The 20,105-nt window shown below is 37.1% G+C and overlaps 3 protein-coding genes across 4 annotated transcripts; 1 reads left to right on the top strand and 2 right to left on the bottom strand.

The window, feature by feature from the left end:
* Positions 1-420: 420 nt before the first annotated feature.
* LOC103451250 (uncharacterized) lies at positions 421-4,949 on the bottom strand. Its single transcript, XM_029089756.2, has 9 exons — positions 4,561-4,949; positions 3,681-4,333; positions 3,248-3,324; positions 2,974-3,142; positions 2,360-2,448; positions 1,965-2,129; positions 1,764-1,841; positions 1,099-1,202; positions 421-798 (listed from the first exon to the last, which is right to left on the bottom strand). The coding sequence occupies exons 2-9, from the start codon at positions 4,312-4,314 to the stop codon at positions 693-695; spliced, it is 1,422 nt and encodes a 473-aa protein (XP_028945589.1). The 5' UTR covers positions 4,315-4,333; positions 4,561-4,949; the 3' UTR covers positions 421-692.
* A 5,450-nt stretch (positions 4,950-10,399) lies between these two features.
* On the top strand, positions 10,400-13,024 carry LOC114819966 (uncharacterized). Its single transcript, XM_029089755.2, has 2 exons — positions 10,400-11,098; positions 11,198-13,024. Exon 2 carries the CDS (start codon positions 11,723-11,725, stop codon positions 12,689-12,691), a length of 969 nt encoding a protein of 322 aa, XP_028945588.1. The 5' UTR covers positions 10,400-11,098; positions 11,198-11,722; the 3' UTR covers positions 12,692-13,024.
* Positions 13,025-15,671: 2,647 nt separating this feature from the next.
* Positions 15,672-17,919, bottom strand: LOC114819965 (NADH dehydrogenase [ubiquinone] 1 alpha subcomplex subunit 1). Of its 2 annotated transcripts, none has more exons than XM_029089752.2 (3): positions 17,681-17,912; positions 17,432-17,537; positions 15,672-15,866 (listed from the first exon to the last, which is right to left on the bottom strand). In XM_029089752.2, the coding sequence occupies exons 1-2, from the start codon at positions 17,786-17,788 to the stop codon at positions 17,445-17,447; spliced, it is 201 nt and encodes a 66-aa protein (XP_028945585.1). In that variant the 5' UTR covers positions 17,789-17,912; the 3' UTR covers positions 15,672-15,866; positions 17,432-17,444. The 2 variants fall into 2 exon arrangements, with proteins under 2 accessions (XP_028945585.1, XP_028945587.1); XM_029089754.2 differs by lacking the exon at positions 15,672-15,866 and adding an exon at positions 15,945-16,464 and having other exon boundaries at positions 17,681-17,919.
* Between the last annotated feature and the right edge of the window lie 2,186 nt (positions 17,920-20,105).

Below are 20,105 nucleotides of genomic sequence, written 5' to 3'. Positions count from 1 at the left end.
CTCTCGGACCCCTCTTCGACAATGGTCTCCAGTTTCGGAAAACTCGAACATTTCTCACGGGAGATAACCTGCGGTGGTGCAACTTCCACCCAGTTGTGCATGTACCTCCCTCTCTTTGCCATCACCATATCTGGATCAAAATGCCGTCGAGAGTTCTCAAATCAAGCGAAAGAACGCGAACGAGAGAGAGAGAGAGATTTCGCTTCTCTGGTGTAATCGAATATGTTACATTCAGATCGATCAAGGTTGGAGAGGGGTGCTGGTGAGCCATCCTATATATACAATTTAGAGAGGGAAAGCTGTAAAGAAAGAGGTGGAAAAATAGGTGGTGGAAAGTTAGCTTTGCCTCACAATTGGCGGACGACGTGATGCCAATTCACCAAATACGTTCGACAAAGTCTAAGGGGAGGAAGGAAGGTATGATCCACGGCAAATAAACAGTTATATATGGAGCATTACATACATTTGACCTTTGCTCGATACAACGTATAAACAGTACCCAGTTCGGTTATACCCAGCCGTTGTAATTTTTTTGCGAGGGCAAACCCGTGAACAAGGCGGAGCAAAAATGACAATCGAATATACCAGTGTATAGTTATGAGGATATGGATTTGGGAGATGGCTGCTTTGGATATGAATTGGAACTCCAAAACAGAAAAACTCCTCTCTTTTTTTCTTTACAGTGGACGGCTTTAGAACAGCTGGAAAAACAAACTCGTTGATCCATCGCCGAATGATCTTAGATCTGCAGGTTTTACCAGAGCTCTGCACAACGGACACGTCCGTTCCCTCTCAAACCTGAAAGAAAAAAAGAAAAAATGAGTCTGTCAGCAGCCAAAACGGGTACCATAAGCAAAGTGAATGAATGGCTGTCCGTTAATTCTGTGGGGATTACTCGGATATTATCCCATTCCATGGAAATTGGAACAAATTTTAACTTGTAAATCATTGAAAACAAGCAATCGACAATCTACCTTGTTTCTCAAAGATGTTAAACTTGCAATGCAGGATAACTGGAAGCGTAGGGATTGTTTTTTCAACAGGTAACTAGGAAATTAGCACAAAGAGTTATCGAATGCATAATAAAAGTAAACTAACCACTCTGATACGCAGTCCTCGCAAAAGATGTGTTTACATCGAAGTAGGATAGGAGCATGCATCTTCTCTTGGCAAATAGCACATAGATCACCTGCTGCATTGACCTGCATCAAACAACCGACAACTTAGAATGCACGAACCACAAACTCTCCCATGAAAGTTTCATAACTACCAAAATGAAACACATAAAACCTTGAAACCCCAAGGCAAAAAAGTTATGTTCAGATATTTTTTTCTTAAGACAAATCTAACAAACTCTTAGCCGACGATAGTAAAAGAACCTAAATACAGTGAAGTTCAAAAATAGAGTAGTTAGCTCAACTTCAAGTATTCCATTCAGCTGGTTTAAAGACGTTTAGATTGTATTAATAATCTAACAACTGCTGACAATATTAAAAAAGGAAGGCCTCGATGCTCATATCCTAACAAAGAGGCCTTGCAAAGGATTAAGCTCATCAGTCAGATGTTGCTTATATTCTTGATGTGCTACACAAAGATCCACACTTGCCAACAAACAAGCATAATAGAATGATTGAGTACATTAGCACAAAATTTTGTTACATATTTGGGAAGAAACTGATATCCTACTAACTTCCATGTAATTTGGACCTATACAGTTCAATTGCATGGTAAATTATGGTGGTAGAAAAAGAGATCCGGTTTACCTGTTCTGAAGTTGCATATGCCCCATAGTGCACCTCTTTTCGTGACAATGCCTTCAATGCAGCAAAGAAGGATTGCACCTAACCACAACGAACAAGGGAGAGGCATAAACAGTAATGACAAGTGAGAAACAACTCTTCTGGAACGTGTTCTTAATGAAGAGGTCAGAAAACTTGAGAGATATCAGGAGCACAAACTATTACCTTCTCGACAACAGATGTTAGCTTGAAAGTCAAATATAACCCTGTCATTAGTGACGAAAAGAGACTCCCATATTCTTTGTTCAAGAAGAACCGGTACCACACTGGTGTTGGCAACAAGGCACGGTACAAGAGCAGTAGATACTCAACCAGAGTAAGCATTTGACCCTATATAAGAGGACTTCTTCAGTCAAGACTCAAGAGATTATGGAGAAAACAGAAGGGATAAAACCATCAATTATATGAACATATCCCTTCATTTTTGTTCTAGAAATCAAATGAAGATGAGACGTAATTAAAACAGCCATAAGCTCTCTTGAGCCAGCTCCTAACTTATTCTTTTCCAAAAGAAAATAATATACCCGAATGTAGTTTTGCTTAACTACTTATTACCTCACCTGCTTACGATAGTTTCGGCCTCTACTGTTTTTGTAGTACATTAATATCAAACACTTCAGCACCATTGCTGCCTGACGGACCAAGGAGTCTGAAAATAACCAATGTGAAGTAAGCATCACAAGGGCTCTAAAATTAACTAACATAAGTTTTCCATACGAAATTTACACAGAAATAGGAATGAAGATGCATCTGATAACAAAAACAATAAAAGTATTATATCTGAACCCTTGATAAAGAAACACGTGTGGAGCGTTTTTTTCTTTTTTGTCTGAGATTTGCAGAGTGCTCAAAATATGATTTCAGTATAATCAAGCATCAGTACACAAAAGGCAAACAAAATTCAAGGTAAAAGTAAACTTCAGTGTTCCGTCTTTCATATTGATAAAAGGTATCTGCGACAACAGAAAGCTAAAAAAAATATTTGTAATTGCACACCAAAAAAAGTTTCACACTGTACATAAAAACAACTATTTCTGAAGAGTGGATCATCCTTTGTTGAAGAGGTTTGAAATATAGAGATGAACTAAATGTTAACTCATCATTGTTATCATAAGAACACTGCCGCAGAATGAGAGAACTGCCACGATAACAAGTTGGGAGGAGCGATTATTACCATTCACCGTGATGATGAAAACAGCATGCCAGAAGGGTGGTATAACTTTAGGAGGAAGCATAATTAGTGGGTACAAAAGATCGTCATTCTGGAACCACCAGTAAACACCAACCACATGCAATGCGAATGCAAGAGAGATGCCCATTAGAACCGTGATTTTCCTCTCTCCCTGCAGCCACCAACCATGTCTATTCTTAACACAAAAAATGACTATGCAAAACACAAGAGCATCTGCTGAAAGTTGGAAAAATAAATAAAATCATATTGCAAATACCTTCAAAGCTGTCTGTTTCCTCAATATATCATTTGACTTGAACATAACAGCAGCAATCCAAATTGTAACAAAGAAACCTGTAATGATTGCAAAATGAAAAGTGGTCACTAATTTAAAAGGAAGGGAGAAATGGCCTACAAAGGTGAACTTTTTAATTGCCATAGTTCATTGCAACTAATAACCATTAGTGTACAAATGCAAGCATGTGCATTTAATTCATAAGAAAGAAATCAACTCTTTTTAGGATCTCAAATATATACCAATCTTGAAAAGGTTATTACTTATGAATCAGAATGCAAACCAGAACAGCATGGAATTGACAATTCCCAAGAGTGTCATCAACCCAATTATCACTATGAGTAAACTAAACATTTATCCTTTACAATAGAAAAGCACAATCTACAAACGCATAATACATTGGCAGGACACTGACCTTGCAAATGCTGGCGGATGAAGACCACCAATAGAAGCAAGGAAAAGGGCAGGACTTGTTCAATACCCCTAGCAGCCTGCTGAATGTCATATCTCTGGTAAGAAGAATCCCTGCCATTAGCCCCTGTTCCATCACCTCCTTCTCCATCAGCACTTCCATTTAACGATTGGGGAATGCCCTCTCCCGAAGTACGATCTGTTCTGCCATCTGTCTGACCCACAACCTCAGTTCCCAACGCTACAGTAGCCACTCCAGCCATTGGTGGTGCAGAAACATCATTTGGCGGTACAGTAACTTCCCTCAGCGGTCCAGATACTATCCCAGGTCCTTCCCTATCATGCTCCTGTTCCCCTGCACCAATTATCCTAATAGAAACCTCCCCATCATTGCTTGTCGTCGGTGATTGGTCTAGCTGACTATGATGGTGATCCCTGAACGCAGCAGCGCTACGCCCGTTAATCAAAGACTCAGCTTCTTGGTGATTAGAGCGGCCGCGGAGAATACCCGAGTACTCCAATAAGGTAGAAATTGGCGCCCGAATGATATTGGAAGCCGATAACACCCCATATCTCCTATTACTACTGCTTCCCGGAGAAGCTCTTAACGAGTCAAGATTGCCACCCGACCCTTCCATTTGCCTAATTGCCCTAACCCTAACCACAGCCATATCACACAATATTAAATACTAAACAAAGCAACAACAAACCCCCAATTCGTGCAAATATTAAAACAACACGAATCATTTCTTCCGTGTAAAACAAGAAACCCCAATAGAACACAAGACGTGTTTATAAGCATTAACTCCGAAGAAAACTTGACGAACGCGAAACGAAGAAATTGGAGAGAGAGAGAGAGAGAGAGAGAGAGAGAGCGAGCTAACCTGCGTAAGCGAACCGGCGATGGAGTTGTCAGGGGAGAGAGATAGCATCGAACAAGCCCGAACCCTAAATCGAAACCGATTGCGGAGGGAAGTTCGTCGGCGGCGGTGCCAAAGGCGGAATTTTGGGGATTGGGCAGAGGCGATCGATGGTTAGAGGAAATTGAGAAATGGGTAGAGACGAGGAGGCTAGGGTTTGGAGCACAGAAATGCAGATTAGGGTTGGGTGTGTGGTCCTTGGTGGAAATTGGAAATGGAGATTGGTGGATTTTTTGTTGTTTGTGTGTGTATTTTGTGTTTTGTGTTTCTCTTTCTCGCTCGAGGAGGATGAGCGCGAGAAGAGAGAAAGTAGCCAATCACCCAAAAAGCAATGCAGAGCTCCCAAAGAAAGAAATCAGCACTCTTTCTCTCTCTTGCTCTTTTTTTTCTTTTTTAATTTTGTCTTTTTGGTCGACTAATGTCAATTACGATAAATACGGCTCGATATACTAAGTGTCATAATATTATTAGTTATAAGCTTGAAAAAATAAATTCAAATTTATCTGGCATTTAATATAGTAGGCCGTGTTACCAGCACACTAAAAAATTTCTACTCCGCTTCAAAACCAAAAGAGATTGTGGTAATGCCCTACGATCTAGACTCTAGTAGTATTGTAAAATAGAAGATGGTAAGTTTGACTCACGTCATGAATGACGAGTTTGATATCTAAATTATAAATAACTCATTACAAGCGTAAATTCCTCACTCTTGGTAAATATCCTTCCAACAAAAACAAAACAAAAAGAGTAGAATATCATTGCATAACAACAACAAAATCATCATTACAGATCACATTTGCTAAAAAATTAATTAAATTGTATATCGTTGGTTATTATATATTAAATAAATGAAATGTTCATCATAAAAATCTTAATTGTTACCAAATTTGTCCATTTGTTTGTTACGTGTGCATGACGAGATGATCTCCGTTTACTTTCTAAGATAAATGTAACTTAAAATATGAACAATTCTAATCATAACGTGTGCACCATTAATTTATTAACAAAAAACGAGTAATTTGTTCGAGATTACAAAATATTTTCAATATTAGATTAGAGTCAATCAACGTATTTTTTTTTAATTTAAAGGAGAGTTCAATTGCGGAAAATTCCAACAAGTGATATTGATCCTAGTTTCATTAATCCACGCTAGAAAATAAAATGATCACGCATCTATGCTAAAATATGAAATTATTTATCGATTGGATTTAAATTTCCAACTATTTCACTCTTGGTGGTATTTGGTTTTAATCGATCACATAGTTTCTGCCGTGTACATGCATACATACATGTATGGTTATCATCATCATCATCATCTCATCATGTGTTTGGTTTCGGCCAAATACATGCATACATCTCGCTGCTGGTATGGAAGTCAGACTTGTGGCCATGAAATGATGAAATGTCTTTGTGAATATTTCCAACCGAAAAGGGTGGCTTACCACCAGTTGTCTTCCTTTAAAAAAAAAAAAAAAAAAAATATATATATATATATGCATACATACATACATGATCATCATCATCATGCCATCGTGGGTTTGGTTTCGGCCGAATGCATGGACGTGAGTTTGGGTGCGAGTATACATGGGCCTTACTCAATTTTTCAAAAGCCCAACTTCCAGCCCAATTACACGTAGTCACACTTTATTAGCTACCTCAACTGCAACTCTGACCAGGTCGCATGCATCGGTGTCGGCACAATCTCTCACCTTTCAAAGTCCGTTACATGTCGCGTATAGAAATTGAATATAATAGCATTAATCTTAAAGTTACAGTTGGGAGAATTTGACAGTTCTTAGCAAGTTTAATGACTTAATTTTCTAAAAAAAATTAAAGTATATATAGAGATTTAGTTTTCACTAAAGTAATAATTTAAGTATCGAATCGGCACATAACTAAAAAATATTTCACCGGTTGTTTGCCAGAATTCCCTCATTGGATGTCCAAATGAATGAAATGGACACTTGGCCCCAAATTCAGAGAAATTTTTCAGTGTGTCTAGAACCATGCTTGATACACCAAATGTTACAATATAAGTTATTGGATATTGTAAAAAAATTCAACCATTTATATTACGACACTTAGTTAATTAGGTCGTATTATAAGACTAAACCCGCGCCCCTTCCGTATTTTTGGCTCTCTAAAAAAATTCTTCCAAATTCAGTAGGGCAACAAACAACAAAGTGGCCTTTTCTTTCTTTCAACATCACATTCACACACATGTTTCTGTGTATTGTTGGCAGCAGCAAGACGACGTCGGGGCATCACGAGGAGCCACCTACGTCTGCTCCTAGCACCCAATAGCATGCGGTGGTCCCTCCGTAATTTGTCCATTAGAACCTTCTAAATTTGCCTCTTGGTTCTCAATCACATAGGGGCTATTTTGTCAATTCCAATTTCCGCGGTTGCTTTCCATCCCACTAGGTCCTTCTGTGGGTCATCACGTGCGCGCGCTGCATACATTAGCAGTTGGTTGACTGGGTGCGTGTGGGCCCACTTTTCATCATTTCGGAAATAAGTCAGATCATCTGAGCTGGCTCCGGTACAAAAGAAGAATCCCACAAACCATAATATAGAATTGTTTTCGCATTTTTCGGAAGAAAACATTTTTTTTAATTTTAATTCTTTTATTATTAAATTTAGGACGTGTTTACGTATCTGTAATCAAAATAAAAATGTAGAATTGAATTCTGATTATGGAGTACTCTGATGTTTACTAAACATTGAGGAATCAATAAAGCAGTGGAGCCCACACAAATTTTGGAATTCAATTCCTTGTATTGGTGGAATTAGATTTTTAGATGTAGGTGGTAATCCAATTCTTGATTGCCCAAGCAATCGGAAAGACACTTTTGTTCCCTTTATGCCCTCACTTACTTTTTTTATTTCCAATACTATTCTTTATAAACCCATTAACCCTAGTTTAATTATGCACAACTCCTTACTTTTTTTATTTCCATGCTCATTCACATTATACACAACTCCATGCATATGCCGAAGAGAATGAACTACAACTTGAGCGATAAAATTTAAATATTAAAGTAAATAATTAAATTTGTAAAAATAAAAAATAAACAAAAGCATTTTAGTGTGTCTATGAAATAAAAAAAGCAATTTAATTTTTTTCTTACTATTATATATTATCAAATTTTATTAAAAATATATATATATATAATATTTGATTTGGGACAAGGGCGTTTTAGTAAGCATACTGGTTTATATTTTGATTATGCTGAATTAGTAAACAACTTTATGGAATTAATGTCATTTTTATTCCGATTCCAAAACATTTAAGTAAACAGCTTCAACAGGAATCCGATTATGACTTCTTCTCATTCCTACTCCTCCTCAATTCAATTCCTTATATTTTCATTCTGGTTATGTAAACATGCCACTAATGTGAATTCGAACTTGATTGCACGACGAAGGCACTGAGCGACTAGTAATTGATTTTCAATCCACTTTTCTTGAGGTTCAAAGGCTCACAATTAAAATGGCTTATCAACTATGGGTGAGGCCATGAGACTTTTTGTTTCTAGAAATTCACACGAGAACTTCCCGGTGAATCACCCATCCTGGGATTGCTCTCTCGCGAACTCGCTTAACTTCGGAGTTCCTACGGAACTCGAAGCCAGTGAGTTCCCAAAAGACCTCGTGCTAGGTAAAGATGAGAATATACATATAAGGTTTAAAAGATCCACTTTTTTAGACGATGTGGGATGTAACAAAGTTTGCTTCGGCTCTTTTATCTTTTTATAATTAAGTCGTATTTTATAAGAAAATGTTATTCTTATCACCTACTGATGCCATCATTTATATTATTTTTTTAAGAACATAAGCCATGTGTGATTTAACCAAGGCACATCACAAACAACAAAAAAACGAAGCGCCAAATCCGCATACTAAAGGGGCACTCGAAAAAAAGATTAGCACGAGGTTCAAACCTACTCCCGCTGAAGGAGCAAGAAGGATTGACATGAAGACCAAAAGCTTTAACCTCATCAATCTAAGATAACCCTCAATAGCTCGCCATAAAACGAAGTTTGCTCCATGCATGGTGCCAAATCAAACTAGATCAAGCCACCCAAGGACCCGAAGGTCGAAGTTGATTGCCTCACCTCAGACTAAGAGGGCCATGGGGGGACAGTTGACATGCCAAAAAAATGTAACTTGGTTAGTACTTGCATAACAATGACAAAAATATAAGGGGAATAGAGGATATCCTTGTCTTAGCCCCCCCATTTTTCCTGGGAAAATCCCTAGCTCGCCGTTAACTGAAGCTGAAAACTTAGAACTAGTCACACAACAACGGATTCAATTAGTCATAGGAGTTGGAAGTCTGAACAATGCTAGAGTGTGTAAAAGAAATTCTAAATCCGAAGTATCATAAGCTTTCATAATGTGTAATTGTAAGGCACATCTAAAAGGACCATTATTTCTACGGTAATTTTTGAGAAGCTCCTGCAAAAGCATAATATTGTCTCTAATTCGACTATCCGCGACGAAAGCAGCTTCAGAGTTGGTCACAATAGAGGGAAGGACATCCTTGATCCGATCGGCAAGAAGCTTAGCAATAAATATGAAACTAAATAAATATTAGACTTAATATTTAGGTTCATATTTTTGTTTTATGATGCAGGACACGAATTATCTCTAGGCAAATCACAAACAAGAAAACAAAATGGTACATTGACACATCGGGAAACGTAAGACCCGTCGGTCAATTGGACGGGATTTTGAGCGTGACAGCCTCGTTGTTAAGTTGTATTATATATTTGTGTGTCATAATATTAAGAGTAAATCCTAGCACTGATCGTTCAATTTTAATTTAGTTAGAGTAATGATTTTTTAACTAAAAATTTGTGACCATTAGTCCTTTAACTCATCAAAACGTTCAGCTACTGTATTTTTTGTCAACTCCGTTAGAACTTCCGTCAAAATGAGTTATATGTCACCACGTGAGGTTGAATCAAATGGCAAATATGGAAAACCAAATGAGAAAATTGTAGCAATGATCCCTCAACTTTAACTTAATTGGAAAGATAGTCCCCTAATTTTAACACAATTGGAGAAATTGTCCCTCAACTTTAACCCAATTGTAACAATGGTTCTTCCAATATGATTCATTTTGAAGAAGTTATAACGAAAATGACGAAAATAACCATAACTGCACATTTTAATGAGTTAAGGGATTAATGGTCACAAATTTTTAGTTGAGAAACCATTGTTCTAATTAGGTTAAAATTAAAGAACCATTGTAACAATTTTCTCTAATATTGATAAATAACAATGTTGATATACCATCAAGAAATGAACTGAAGCAGCTTATCTGATATCTTTTCATTGTATCCCTAAACCTTATATGCTGAGCATATTAATCGAAACAATATTGTGATCGCCAACCAAATAAATAGTATATATGTTATGTAAGAAGGTTAAACACATATAACAATATTTGATTAGATAAAAATACTGCCACGACGGTGGCTAAGAATATTCTTTCTATGGTATAACACAATTGAATTCGTAAAATCTCGTGGTGGTGTGACGATTGTAAAGAAAAATTATTTGTCAAATAGTGAAACAAAAAGGGTAGTAGTATCAACCAAGAAAAGAAAGAAACAAGGGAGAAGAATTAGGTGGGATTTAACGTTAACACACACCTGTAAATGACATTCATATATACAATCAAAATAATTAGCATAAAATACAGAGTACAAATTAATTAATTAAAAAATTAAATTGGCAAAAAAAAATAATAATAAAAAAAAAACAAGCAAACAACTATCAATTTATCGTTTTTATGTTTATTTATTTAATTAATTTCTCACACTTATTCTTTCTGTCTTTTTGTTTCGCTTCACTCCCTACCAGTACACATCTCCTGGCTGGCCATCTGCAATCTCAAGCAGCTTATCTCATGTATTTCTTCCCCATTTGATTTTCTTCTATATTTTTTTTCGGATTTTAATCCCCAAATAAATGGTGCCGTAGCTTATCTTCCACAACCATTAATCCCAAATTTTCCGCTCAAGAAACAAAATCTACCGATTACCCGGGATTCAGTTTCCTTCCTTCTTCTCTCCGATCCCCGAATTGGATTCCGCAGCCGTGAAACCGCAGCTGAATCTTTCTCTGCGTTGGTCCGTCGGATTTGGTCAAAAATGCAGGTCGGTATCGGGACCCATTAAAGCTCTGATCCTTTCGCCGCCTATTTGTATCTCGGGGTTGTTGGGAGGCCCATTTACTGCTGTGATCTTTGTTAGCTAGAGAATTCAATGGCGAGATTCTTGAAGAGCGTCGGGTTATCACGCGTTTTCTGGTTGCGAATTCTTGTGAGGGATTTGTATTTCTTCGTGGGTTTTTGAGGTGCATGCTCTTCTTCCACTCGGCTGTCAAGAAACCCAGAAAGCTCCGCCGCAAACCGACGAAAATACGTCAAGATTTAGGGCTTTGCGCTGAAACCCAGAAAAGCTCCGCCGCAAACCGCCGTAAAGATCAGGTATTTAGCTGCCCTTGTTAAAATCTCCACCTGGGTTCTTGATCTTGGTACTGAATCTACTGTTTTCTTTCTCCTTTTTTTTGTTCTGAAATTTGATAGTGTGATAATCTCGCTGCTCAAATTTGGCCGTTTGGAGAAGAAAGGGGAGAAAAAGATTCTTGGGTTGCTTTTAATTTCGATTTATTTCCTTCGCATTAAATGGGTTTATGGCGAAGAATCTGGGTTTTAATTTCTTTTGAGCTGAAAAGATTCGAAAGTCAAGCCCTTTGAGTCTCTGAGGGAGCTTCTTTTACAAGGATTCCAAAGGGAAAAGCAAAATCTGAAGAATTGCAACGGTTGAAACCTTCAAAGTCGCTTTATAGAAAACACATTATCTTCTCTGAGCCCAAATCATTCTTTCCCTTTACCAAGTATCCTTTGCTTCTATTAATTGGAGATTTACGAGTCGAAAACCAGAGGTTTTGAAGCTTGAAGAATTAATTGCACATTTTCAGTTACTATTCTTTGGGTCCGAAGTGTTATAAATAGGAAGTCTTCTGGGTGCATATTGTCATCTGGGTATTGCGTTTCGACCAAGTTGGTTTTGAGTGGCATTGTGCTGAGTTTCAAGATTTCGAAGCATCGATGGGGCTTCTTCTTCGAAGTCTCGCGATGCTGTTCATTGTGATATGTTTCTCCTGGCTGCCTGATGTTTCTGCGCAATCCTCAGGAGGCTCAGCACGCGGTCTTGATGCGCTTCTTCAAGATTATGCTTACAGGTCTTTTGTTAATCCAAAGACAGGTGTTATATTTAATGGCAGTGTTCCCTTGAATTTGACTGGAATTCAGATTGCAGCTATGAGGCTGAGGAGTGGTAGCTTGTACAGAAGAGGTGTTAACATGTACAAAGAGTTTGAGATCCCTAAGGGTGTCACTGAGAGTCCGTATGTGGAGAGGCTTGTTTTGGTGTACCAGAACCTGGGCAATTGGTCAATGGTGTATTACCCGTTACAGGGTTACTCTTACTTAGCTCCATTGATCGGTCTTCTTGCTTATGATGCTGGCAACCTATCAGCAAAAAATCTGCCAGAATTGGTTATCAGGGCATCTGGTGATCCAATAATGATCAAATTCCAGGATGTGAAACCGACTCCTGCTGGGACAGTGGCACAGTGTGTTTTGTTTGATTTGGATGGTTCAATCAATTTCAGCAATGTGGAATCAGGCAATATGTGTTCAGCAGTTCAACAAGGGCACTTCTCCATAGCGGTGAAGTCCATTGCTCCTTCTCCAGCACCAGTCTCTCCAAGTCCCACCCCTGCTGGTGAAAGTCCAAACGTGGCCCCAGTGCCTAGTGGTAGACGAAAGAAGAAGAGTAATTCGAAAGTGTGGATAATTGTTGGGTCTGTGCTGGGTGGTTTAGCGTTGTTGGCATTGTTGTCGTTCTTAGTACTTTGGGGAAAAAAGTACAGGGAAAGGAAGAATTTGCAACGGATGGAGACGGCAGCAGATGTAGGAGAAGCCTTGCAAATGACCTCAGTTGGAGATGCAAAGGCACCTGCAGCAACATTTACGCGAACACAACCGACTATCGAGACTGAATATGTTCCTTGATTCCTCCCACCACCATTTTGTACAAGCTTCCAGTTCTTTCCTACCACCATTCAACATTCAAAGTTCAATTCGTGTATTCAGAAATTCGTCCAGTCACACCTTTTTATGGTGGCGCCTCCTTCATCTACGCGCCACGCTTCGCATCTTCTTTGGTAGATTCTTTGTGTCACTGTGGGTAATCTAGGATTTTTTGTGTAAATCTGTTGTCATTCACTGATAGTTTTACTATGATTCATTGTTGGTGTGGAACTGTGAATTTAGCCGAAAAGTGATTCCTATATGTGATGGATTTAGTTGTTTCATTGAGAAGAAATCATAAGTTTCATTTGCACATCCTCTTGTTTTCCCTTGTCTGATCTTTTCTAGCACTCTTTCCTTTTACCATGTTGGCAAATTTGTAAGAATCTGATTCTGTCATCCAAGTTTTGGGCAACTAGTTTTGAGCAAAAGTGACACTATTTTTTATATCCAAGCAATCTTTTGGATGTTGTTACCTACGCTCTGGTACACCACCGTTGCATCTCAAATGAATAACGCGATGCTATGTGTTTTCTCGTTTTCAAACGACAATGCACATTGGTCTGGGATGTCACGGTAGTGTACCGGAGGTGTAGGAAACTGTTTAGCTGTGAGTTGTAACTTTTGATTAAATCAATTTATAATATGAGATTGCAAATGGCAGAGGAATCCTTTGCTTTCTATGTTCTTTGTTCCAAGTGCTGTCAGCTGTAGTTTTGTCTTTGCTCTCCTCCACCTACCATATTTCAATTATATTTAATTTTTCTAGAGAAAATATTGTATATTACAATTAATTAATTAATATTATATATTACTTTGTTTTTTTATATGAATTTCAAGTGCATAGTTTTCTGTATTAATTGGGATTCTGTATTCGTTGGCTCCTCTTTTTGTTTTAAATGCGGGTATTAATAGAACACAATAATAACTAATAAACAGAGAATAATGTGGCACCCAACGGCCCAGCTCAAACGCAAGAGTGGGTGTGAGTGTAAGTGTCAAGGAATTGAACGTGCACCAATCATCTTCTTCCACCTCCTTATTTTATAATTCATAAAATACGAGGGACAAGTGCATTTTGCTCACCGCTCTAAAGTGGTAGTAAGAAGTGGTGTCGATACTCATTACTCTATTAATTACTGTTAAATTAGTTTAAATTTGGAGATTTTTGTAAGAAATAAATTCAATCAAACACATCAAACGATAACTGATGGGATGGTGAGCATCACCACCACTGTATTTGGCGTTTGTTTCATATTTTGACTACGCATCTGGTAAATGAAAGTTGTAAGTGCTTATCGATTATAGAGGAGGTTTATAAAAGAAGCACGTTGTCAAACGCTTGTTCTAAAAGCACTCTCAAGTACCTTTCAGGAAGCCCATGAATCCTTTATAAACAAAATTGACAAGCTTCTAGTGAAAGTACTTCCATTAGAAGCGATTATGAGCATCATTAATTCATAAATAAGCAAATCCCGAACGAATTTGGAATTGGGATAGTCATGTTTCGAGAATGGTAGGATACAGAAGAAAGATAATGAACGAGTATTCATTTCAAACAATCTAATTTATATTTTTTCGTATTATATATAGTATGGACTATATTCCATATGTGTTCAAAACATGTGTAATCAAGAATTGAAATAGTTCAAGCCCATTCCAGATAAATAAACATACCAAACTCCTTTTTCGCCCAATTATTCAACTCTTCCTCTACATCGTACATAAAGTTTATGAAGTAGATATGGTCACACCTACTGCAAAGAATTGATGTGGATGACAAAAGTCGCTGGTACAAATGGTGCTCATTCATTCTGTTGTGTACCACTTCCTGCAACTTCAACTATAAGACTCGACGTGAGAGATATTCTCTACTTATTACAGTTAATTTATCACCTGCCAAGCTTTTCGCTGATACTGAACCAAATGAAGTAATGAACTACAGTAATACTCATAACCGTCTATTTAAAGTTCACGATTACGGTTATGAGTAACCGTTTAGACAAACAATCGATTATGGGTACATTTATCCGTGAAATTTAAATGGCCGGTTATAAGTATTACCCGCGGTTATAACGAGTATCCATTTACCCAATCAATATATATATATATATATATATATATATATATATATATATATATATATGTATATATATATGTATGTATGTATGTATGTATATTAGAGAGGAGAAGGACTGGGATCGCTTTTGTTTGCTTTTTTTTCTTCTTCTGATAACTGGGTGTACAATGTAAATCTTCTGTGATCACTTACCTCTGTTGAATTTATGCTATTTGTGTCGGTGTTCCTAAATGGGATACTAATTCAATTTATACATTTCTTTTGTAGGCCTCTTTTGGTGACAACAAGTCAATGAGAATTTGTGATTGAATGTGCTAAAGCATTAGTGTTTGAAAATGTTTAGTTTCAGAATATTTTGGAGCTTTGAATCATCTAGTATTCAAGATAATGACTAATTTTTGTTTTTAGAAGCTTTATTTTGTAATCATATGGAATATAATTAAAGACTTGCTTGGGTGTAGCAGAAAAATATAGTTCGTAAACTATTATTTCAATTATTAGAATTGTATGTGGACTTAAATGATTAAATTAGGGAAATGTATGCTTAAAATGTACCTATAACGGTGTTAATTGTCAGAAAACAAAAATTATGACAAATTTTTCCTTTGTAATTTTCAAGTTGTTAAAAAAAAGAATCATGTTTATGGGTGAAAAAAGGAGTAAATGGGTAAAAAAAAAAAGGATAAATAGGTAAATAGTTATGGTTAAATGGGTAAACGGTTATGATTAAATGAGTACACGGTAATGGGTATGGTTAACCGCGGGTATACGGGTACGAACATAAACGATTATGGGTAAATAACATCGGTTACCCGCCCATCATAACCGTTGCCCATCCCTAGACGGTAAAGACAGTAAACACATACCCGAATCACACCAAGCTCAAACGAACAAACTCATATCCGAAGGTTAACATTACAAATAAAATCAATGGAGCATGTAAATTTTCCCATTACCAGTATGACAGCTTATGAAAATTCACATACAATGAAAAGATTGGTGATTAGAGTTGCTCTCGGCTCCTTCTGAATGGGACGATGGCTTTATTGCTTCTCGAGATTCCAGTCACAAAGGTTCCTGCGGTTTGGACCACAATATCATGAGCTTCATAATCAAAACATTGGAAAACAAACATACACAGAGAAATGGAGGCACTTGAGTTAACATGATAGGATCTCATTGAGTTAAAATTTCACGAGGCCCTCGATACATATGATGGTACTAATACAGTCATACAGAACTTGTAAAAAGAAGTAAAGTTCCGATACTCTTCCAAGTTTTCAACATATCAACACACTACCACAAAGTTCCTTTATATTATCTTAAAAACTTGTAAAAACCATAGCGTCCAATAGCTGCTAAAGCCAGTAAATCCATAAAGCTTGAAAGTATCCCTCAAGAGAGGACATTAGTTCATGCATTTGCATGTATTCCTTTAAACGTCTCTTCTTTTGTTTAAGAGCTGGGCTTTTGCACTATGAAATCAGAATGCTTGTTCCTCTAAAGACCATACACGAGCTTGTAAGAATAAATTAGTGCCCTACTACAACTATTCACACAAGACCTGCTACCGTCTGACTTATATTTTGGGAGCGTACAACATATGAAACTTCACGAAATAAAATTATCTCATGGTTCTTGCAGCCCACACATCAACTAGGATGCATCCAAAAGCCTGAAAAAGCAACCCTCGATGAAATTTCCCGATTGCATTACTTTTTTAAATCCACTGGAATTGAAAAAAATATATCAATCAACTCAAATCCCAAGCTATCATCAGAGGCTATACTGCACCAGAAAGCAAAATCAAAGACTCATGTTCCTATGCAGGAGAAGGAGAGAAAAAACAAGGCTAATCTTTGCAAGAAGTAGCAGACCTATACGACATAAAGTCAGAAATTTACTTATCAAGTTTCCCCATATTCCCCATATAAACATTCTGGCAGTGTTTGTTGCAAGATCTGTCTTGGAGTGGACTGACTTGGCTTGGATAACCGCCAAAATGCGAGTTATTTGTCCGAGCCGAGCCAGACCCTCTTTACACGGTATTGAAACTGGGGTGCTAAGTTCTAACAAGGCCCAAGATCAAACCAAATCAAGTGCTATAAAGCAAATGCACCATCTGCATCAACTAGGTATATCTAACTTCACATTGTTATGTATCATGCAAACTTGTTGATAAGGTACGATCCCGCACTTTTTACAACCCATTGCAATTCAAAAAAGCAAATATAAGTTGCATCATCCAATGTCAAATTCCTTTGAGTCAACCCACATTTATAGGATCATGTAAATAGTGACTCAACTTCTCAATCCTAAAACACCATCCTACCCATCAAAGGTTTTTCGAAACCTCGTTGGTCAAAACATAATTTTATGCACCATTATTCCTAATACTAAATTTCCTAAAACCGTCTATGCAGATACGTCCGCTTAATTTGTGGATTAGCATTCAGCTAGAACGAAACATAATTTAACTTCACGAAGTACTACCTGGATTTAACTTTTAACCTCACTCATAGCAATGACAGCAATGAAACATGATAAACCAAATCATCAAACAAAAACCCTAAATCAAAAGAATAAAAAATTAAGGAAAAATGATCCCAAATCGAAACCGAAAATCGAAAAAAGATGAGTACCGGAAGAGGCAATCTAATTCTGGATATGGGCAAACGCCTGCTCCACGAGCTTCTTGTCCCTTCTCTCCATCGCCACGTCCCACATGTCGTTCCCAATGTGCTTAGGCTGCCCAAAACACCACAATTTTCAAATTTCCCAAATCACAATCTCATAAAAAAATTTCAACTTTCGAAATCAGAATCTCAGAAACCTCAAACAATTTCTAGAGAGAGAGAGAGATGGAATTGGATCTGAGAGAAGGAACGAACCCGGCCATGGGCGGCTTTGTGGATATAATACTGAGCATTTCCCATGACGCATAGCATTCCGGCAATGATTCCGAGCGGAAGTAGCGCTTCCATCCATACCAGTGACATCGTTCCTCCGCTTTCAGCTGTTGTTCTTCTCTCGCTCTCTCTCTCTCCGCAGCTTTACCTCCACAGTCCGTGTAACAGAGACGATCGACGATGTGCGAGAGACAGGAGACGGAGACTCCCTTTATTTTTCTGTCAAAATTGCACAAACGGCACTGCTAGTTTTCAGTTTTGTGAAATCACCACCTGAATAAGTTTTTGTTTTACCATTAACCATCAAAACTTTATCGTGACCAAATTTATGTGACAATTTGGTACCCAAATTTTTACGAGAACTTTTTTTGTTTTCACTAGTGTTCTGTGATGTATATGTGGGAAGTTTTAGAGATGTTGTCAAATATTCTAGTAAATATAGTGTTGAGTTTGTACTCTTGAAATTAGGTGTCGAAAGAGAATAGTAGATTTAAATATTCTATCAAACATACACATCATCGTTGACAAAATCAATGTTTGTGTGACGTTTTTTGTCCTTAAAGAGACTCGTCACTTTCTTTCAACTTCTCTAATACTCATCAAATCTGAACTCTAGCCAAGCGAAATAAGAGAAATAGCTTTCAAGAAAGTGTACATAATTTTATAACGTACCTTTATTTGATGAAAATATGAATGGATGTGGATATAGGTGCCAAATTGCAACACATTTTGAAGTTAGGTGGTTTGTGTAAAATTACTAGTTTAGATGGGTATAGGTAGCCTTCTTGCTTATTTTCTTTCTATTTTTTCTTTTTCGTTTTTTTTTTTAACTCTGTAACTCGTATTCAGCGGGCCTCACCAGTGGGCCCGATTAGAAAGTGCTTAGTTGTCCAGTGGGCCGGATTGTACTCTCCGGGTGTCGGATCCCGTTTTCTTCTCATCTTCCGAATTTTGTGTGGCTGTTCAAGTGACAAGTTTTGTTCTACAAGTTTCGAGCTAAATTTGATTTTGATAGTGTGTAACTATACAAAGAATGAGTCATTCAGTACTACGGTCTTATGATATTTCTTTTCATTTGGAAGTAAGAGGTCTTAAGTTCGAATCTAGTGGATGACGAATTCGATACCAAATTAGATTGTCCATTATGTGGCTTAGCTGAATTCTTCATCTCATTTAGTGTAAAAAATATCGATGTATAAAAAATAAAAAATAAACTATACAAAGAATGAGGGCCTCTTTTTGAGGATCCCAGAGATCATTCAATCGTGTCTGTTTATAGTACATCGTGCGACCATTTTTTTGTCAAGTACTGTTTATATTCAATTTTAAATAAAAAAATTTACAATGATTTCTGCCCGCACGATATACGATGAACGAATACAATTAGAGGATCCGGAGATGATCCTCATTCCTATACAAATTGACCAATTAGAGTTTATGTTAAGATAGGGAAAGGGATCCTCTTCAGATCCCTTCCACCAAATCTACAAATCCGGATCCTTGAGATTTGATTGAATGACTAAAAATAAGGGTCCTCTTTAAAAGTTATAATAACTTTAGCTATTAAATCAAATTTCAAGGGCTAAGATTGGTAGATTTGGTGGAAGGGATCCTTACATCTAACTAATAATTAATCATTAACTATATTAATTAAGAGTAATGCTAAACTCAAAAAAAGCCTTTTGACATAAATAATTGCTTACTACAGAGTGTGCACATGTCCTATTGTTTGGGGTGTGCTTATTTTTTAGGGAACTTTAACGAAAAGTTTTCGGTACTCTTCAATTTAACCAAAAATCACATTTTTACACTAAAAAAAATCAATCATAGTACTATTCACTTTAGCCTTTATTTTGTCATTATAGTTAAAACTCAGAGTTTTCATACAATTTTCATTAGTTTTCCTTATGTTTTATTGTCTGACTTGTGTTTTGCGCTCTATTTAGAATATTATACAAGTGAGATATAATTCATATTTTCTATCCGTATTACTATTTTTAAAAGGGAATTAGCTGATGGCTTCCTCACGGAAGTCTATCATTTTGTGGACTAAGAAGACTCATATAAGTAATTAAACTTCAACTGATCACTATCGTATAATTCACCAGCATTAGAAATCAAACTCAAAATATATGCCGTATAAACATACGACTCTGAAATTTGTCTGTAATAATTAAGCCACCGTAATAATGATTCCATCCATATTATAGCCGTCGTCAACTACGTAACCAGTGTTCCAAGTAGACGGAACAAGGAACTTTCGAAGCAAATTAGGAAGGAATAAGTAAAAGCAGTCAAAACACTCCCACAAAACATGGGGAAGTGTTGAAATCCCAAAAGGGCATAACCAAAACGACATAGTTTAACCAGCTAAGCTTGCGTTGGCAACGTCATTGTCGTTTGCCAT

Source organism: Malus domestica, chromosome 12, assembly GCF_042453785.1.
Source record: "Malus domestica chromosome 12, GDT2T_hap1".
NCBI lineage: Eukaryota > Viridiplantae > Streptophyta > Magnoliopsida > Rosales > Rosaceae > Malus > Malus domestica.
This window is presented reverse-complemented; position numbering and strand designations above follow the sequence as displayed.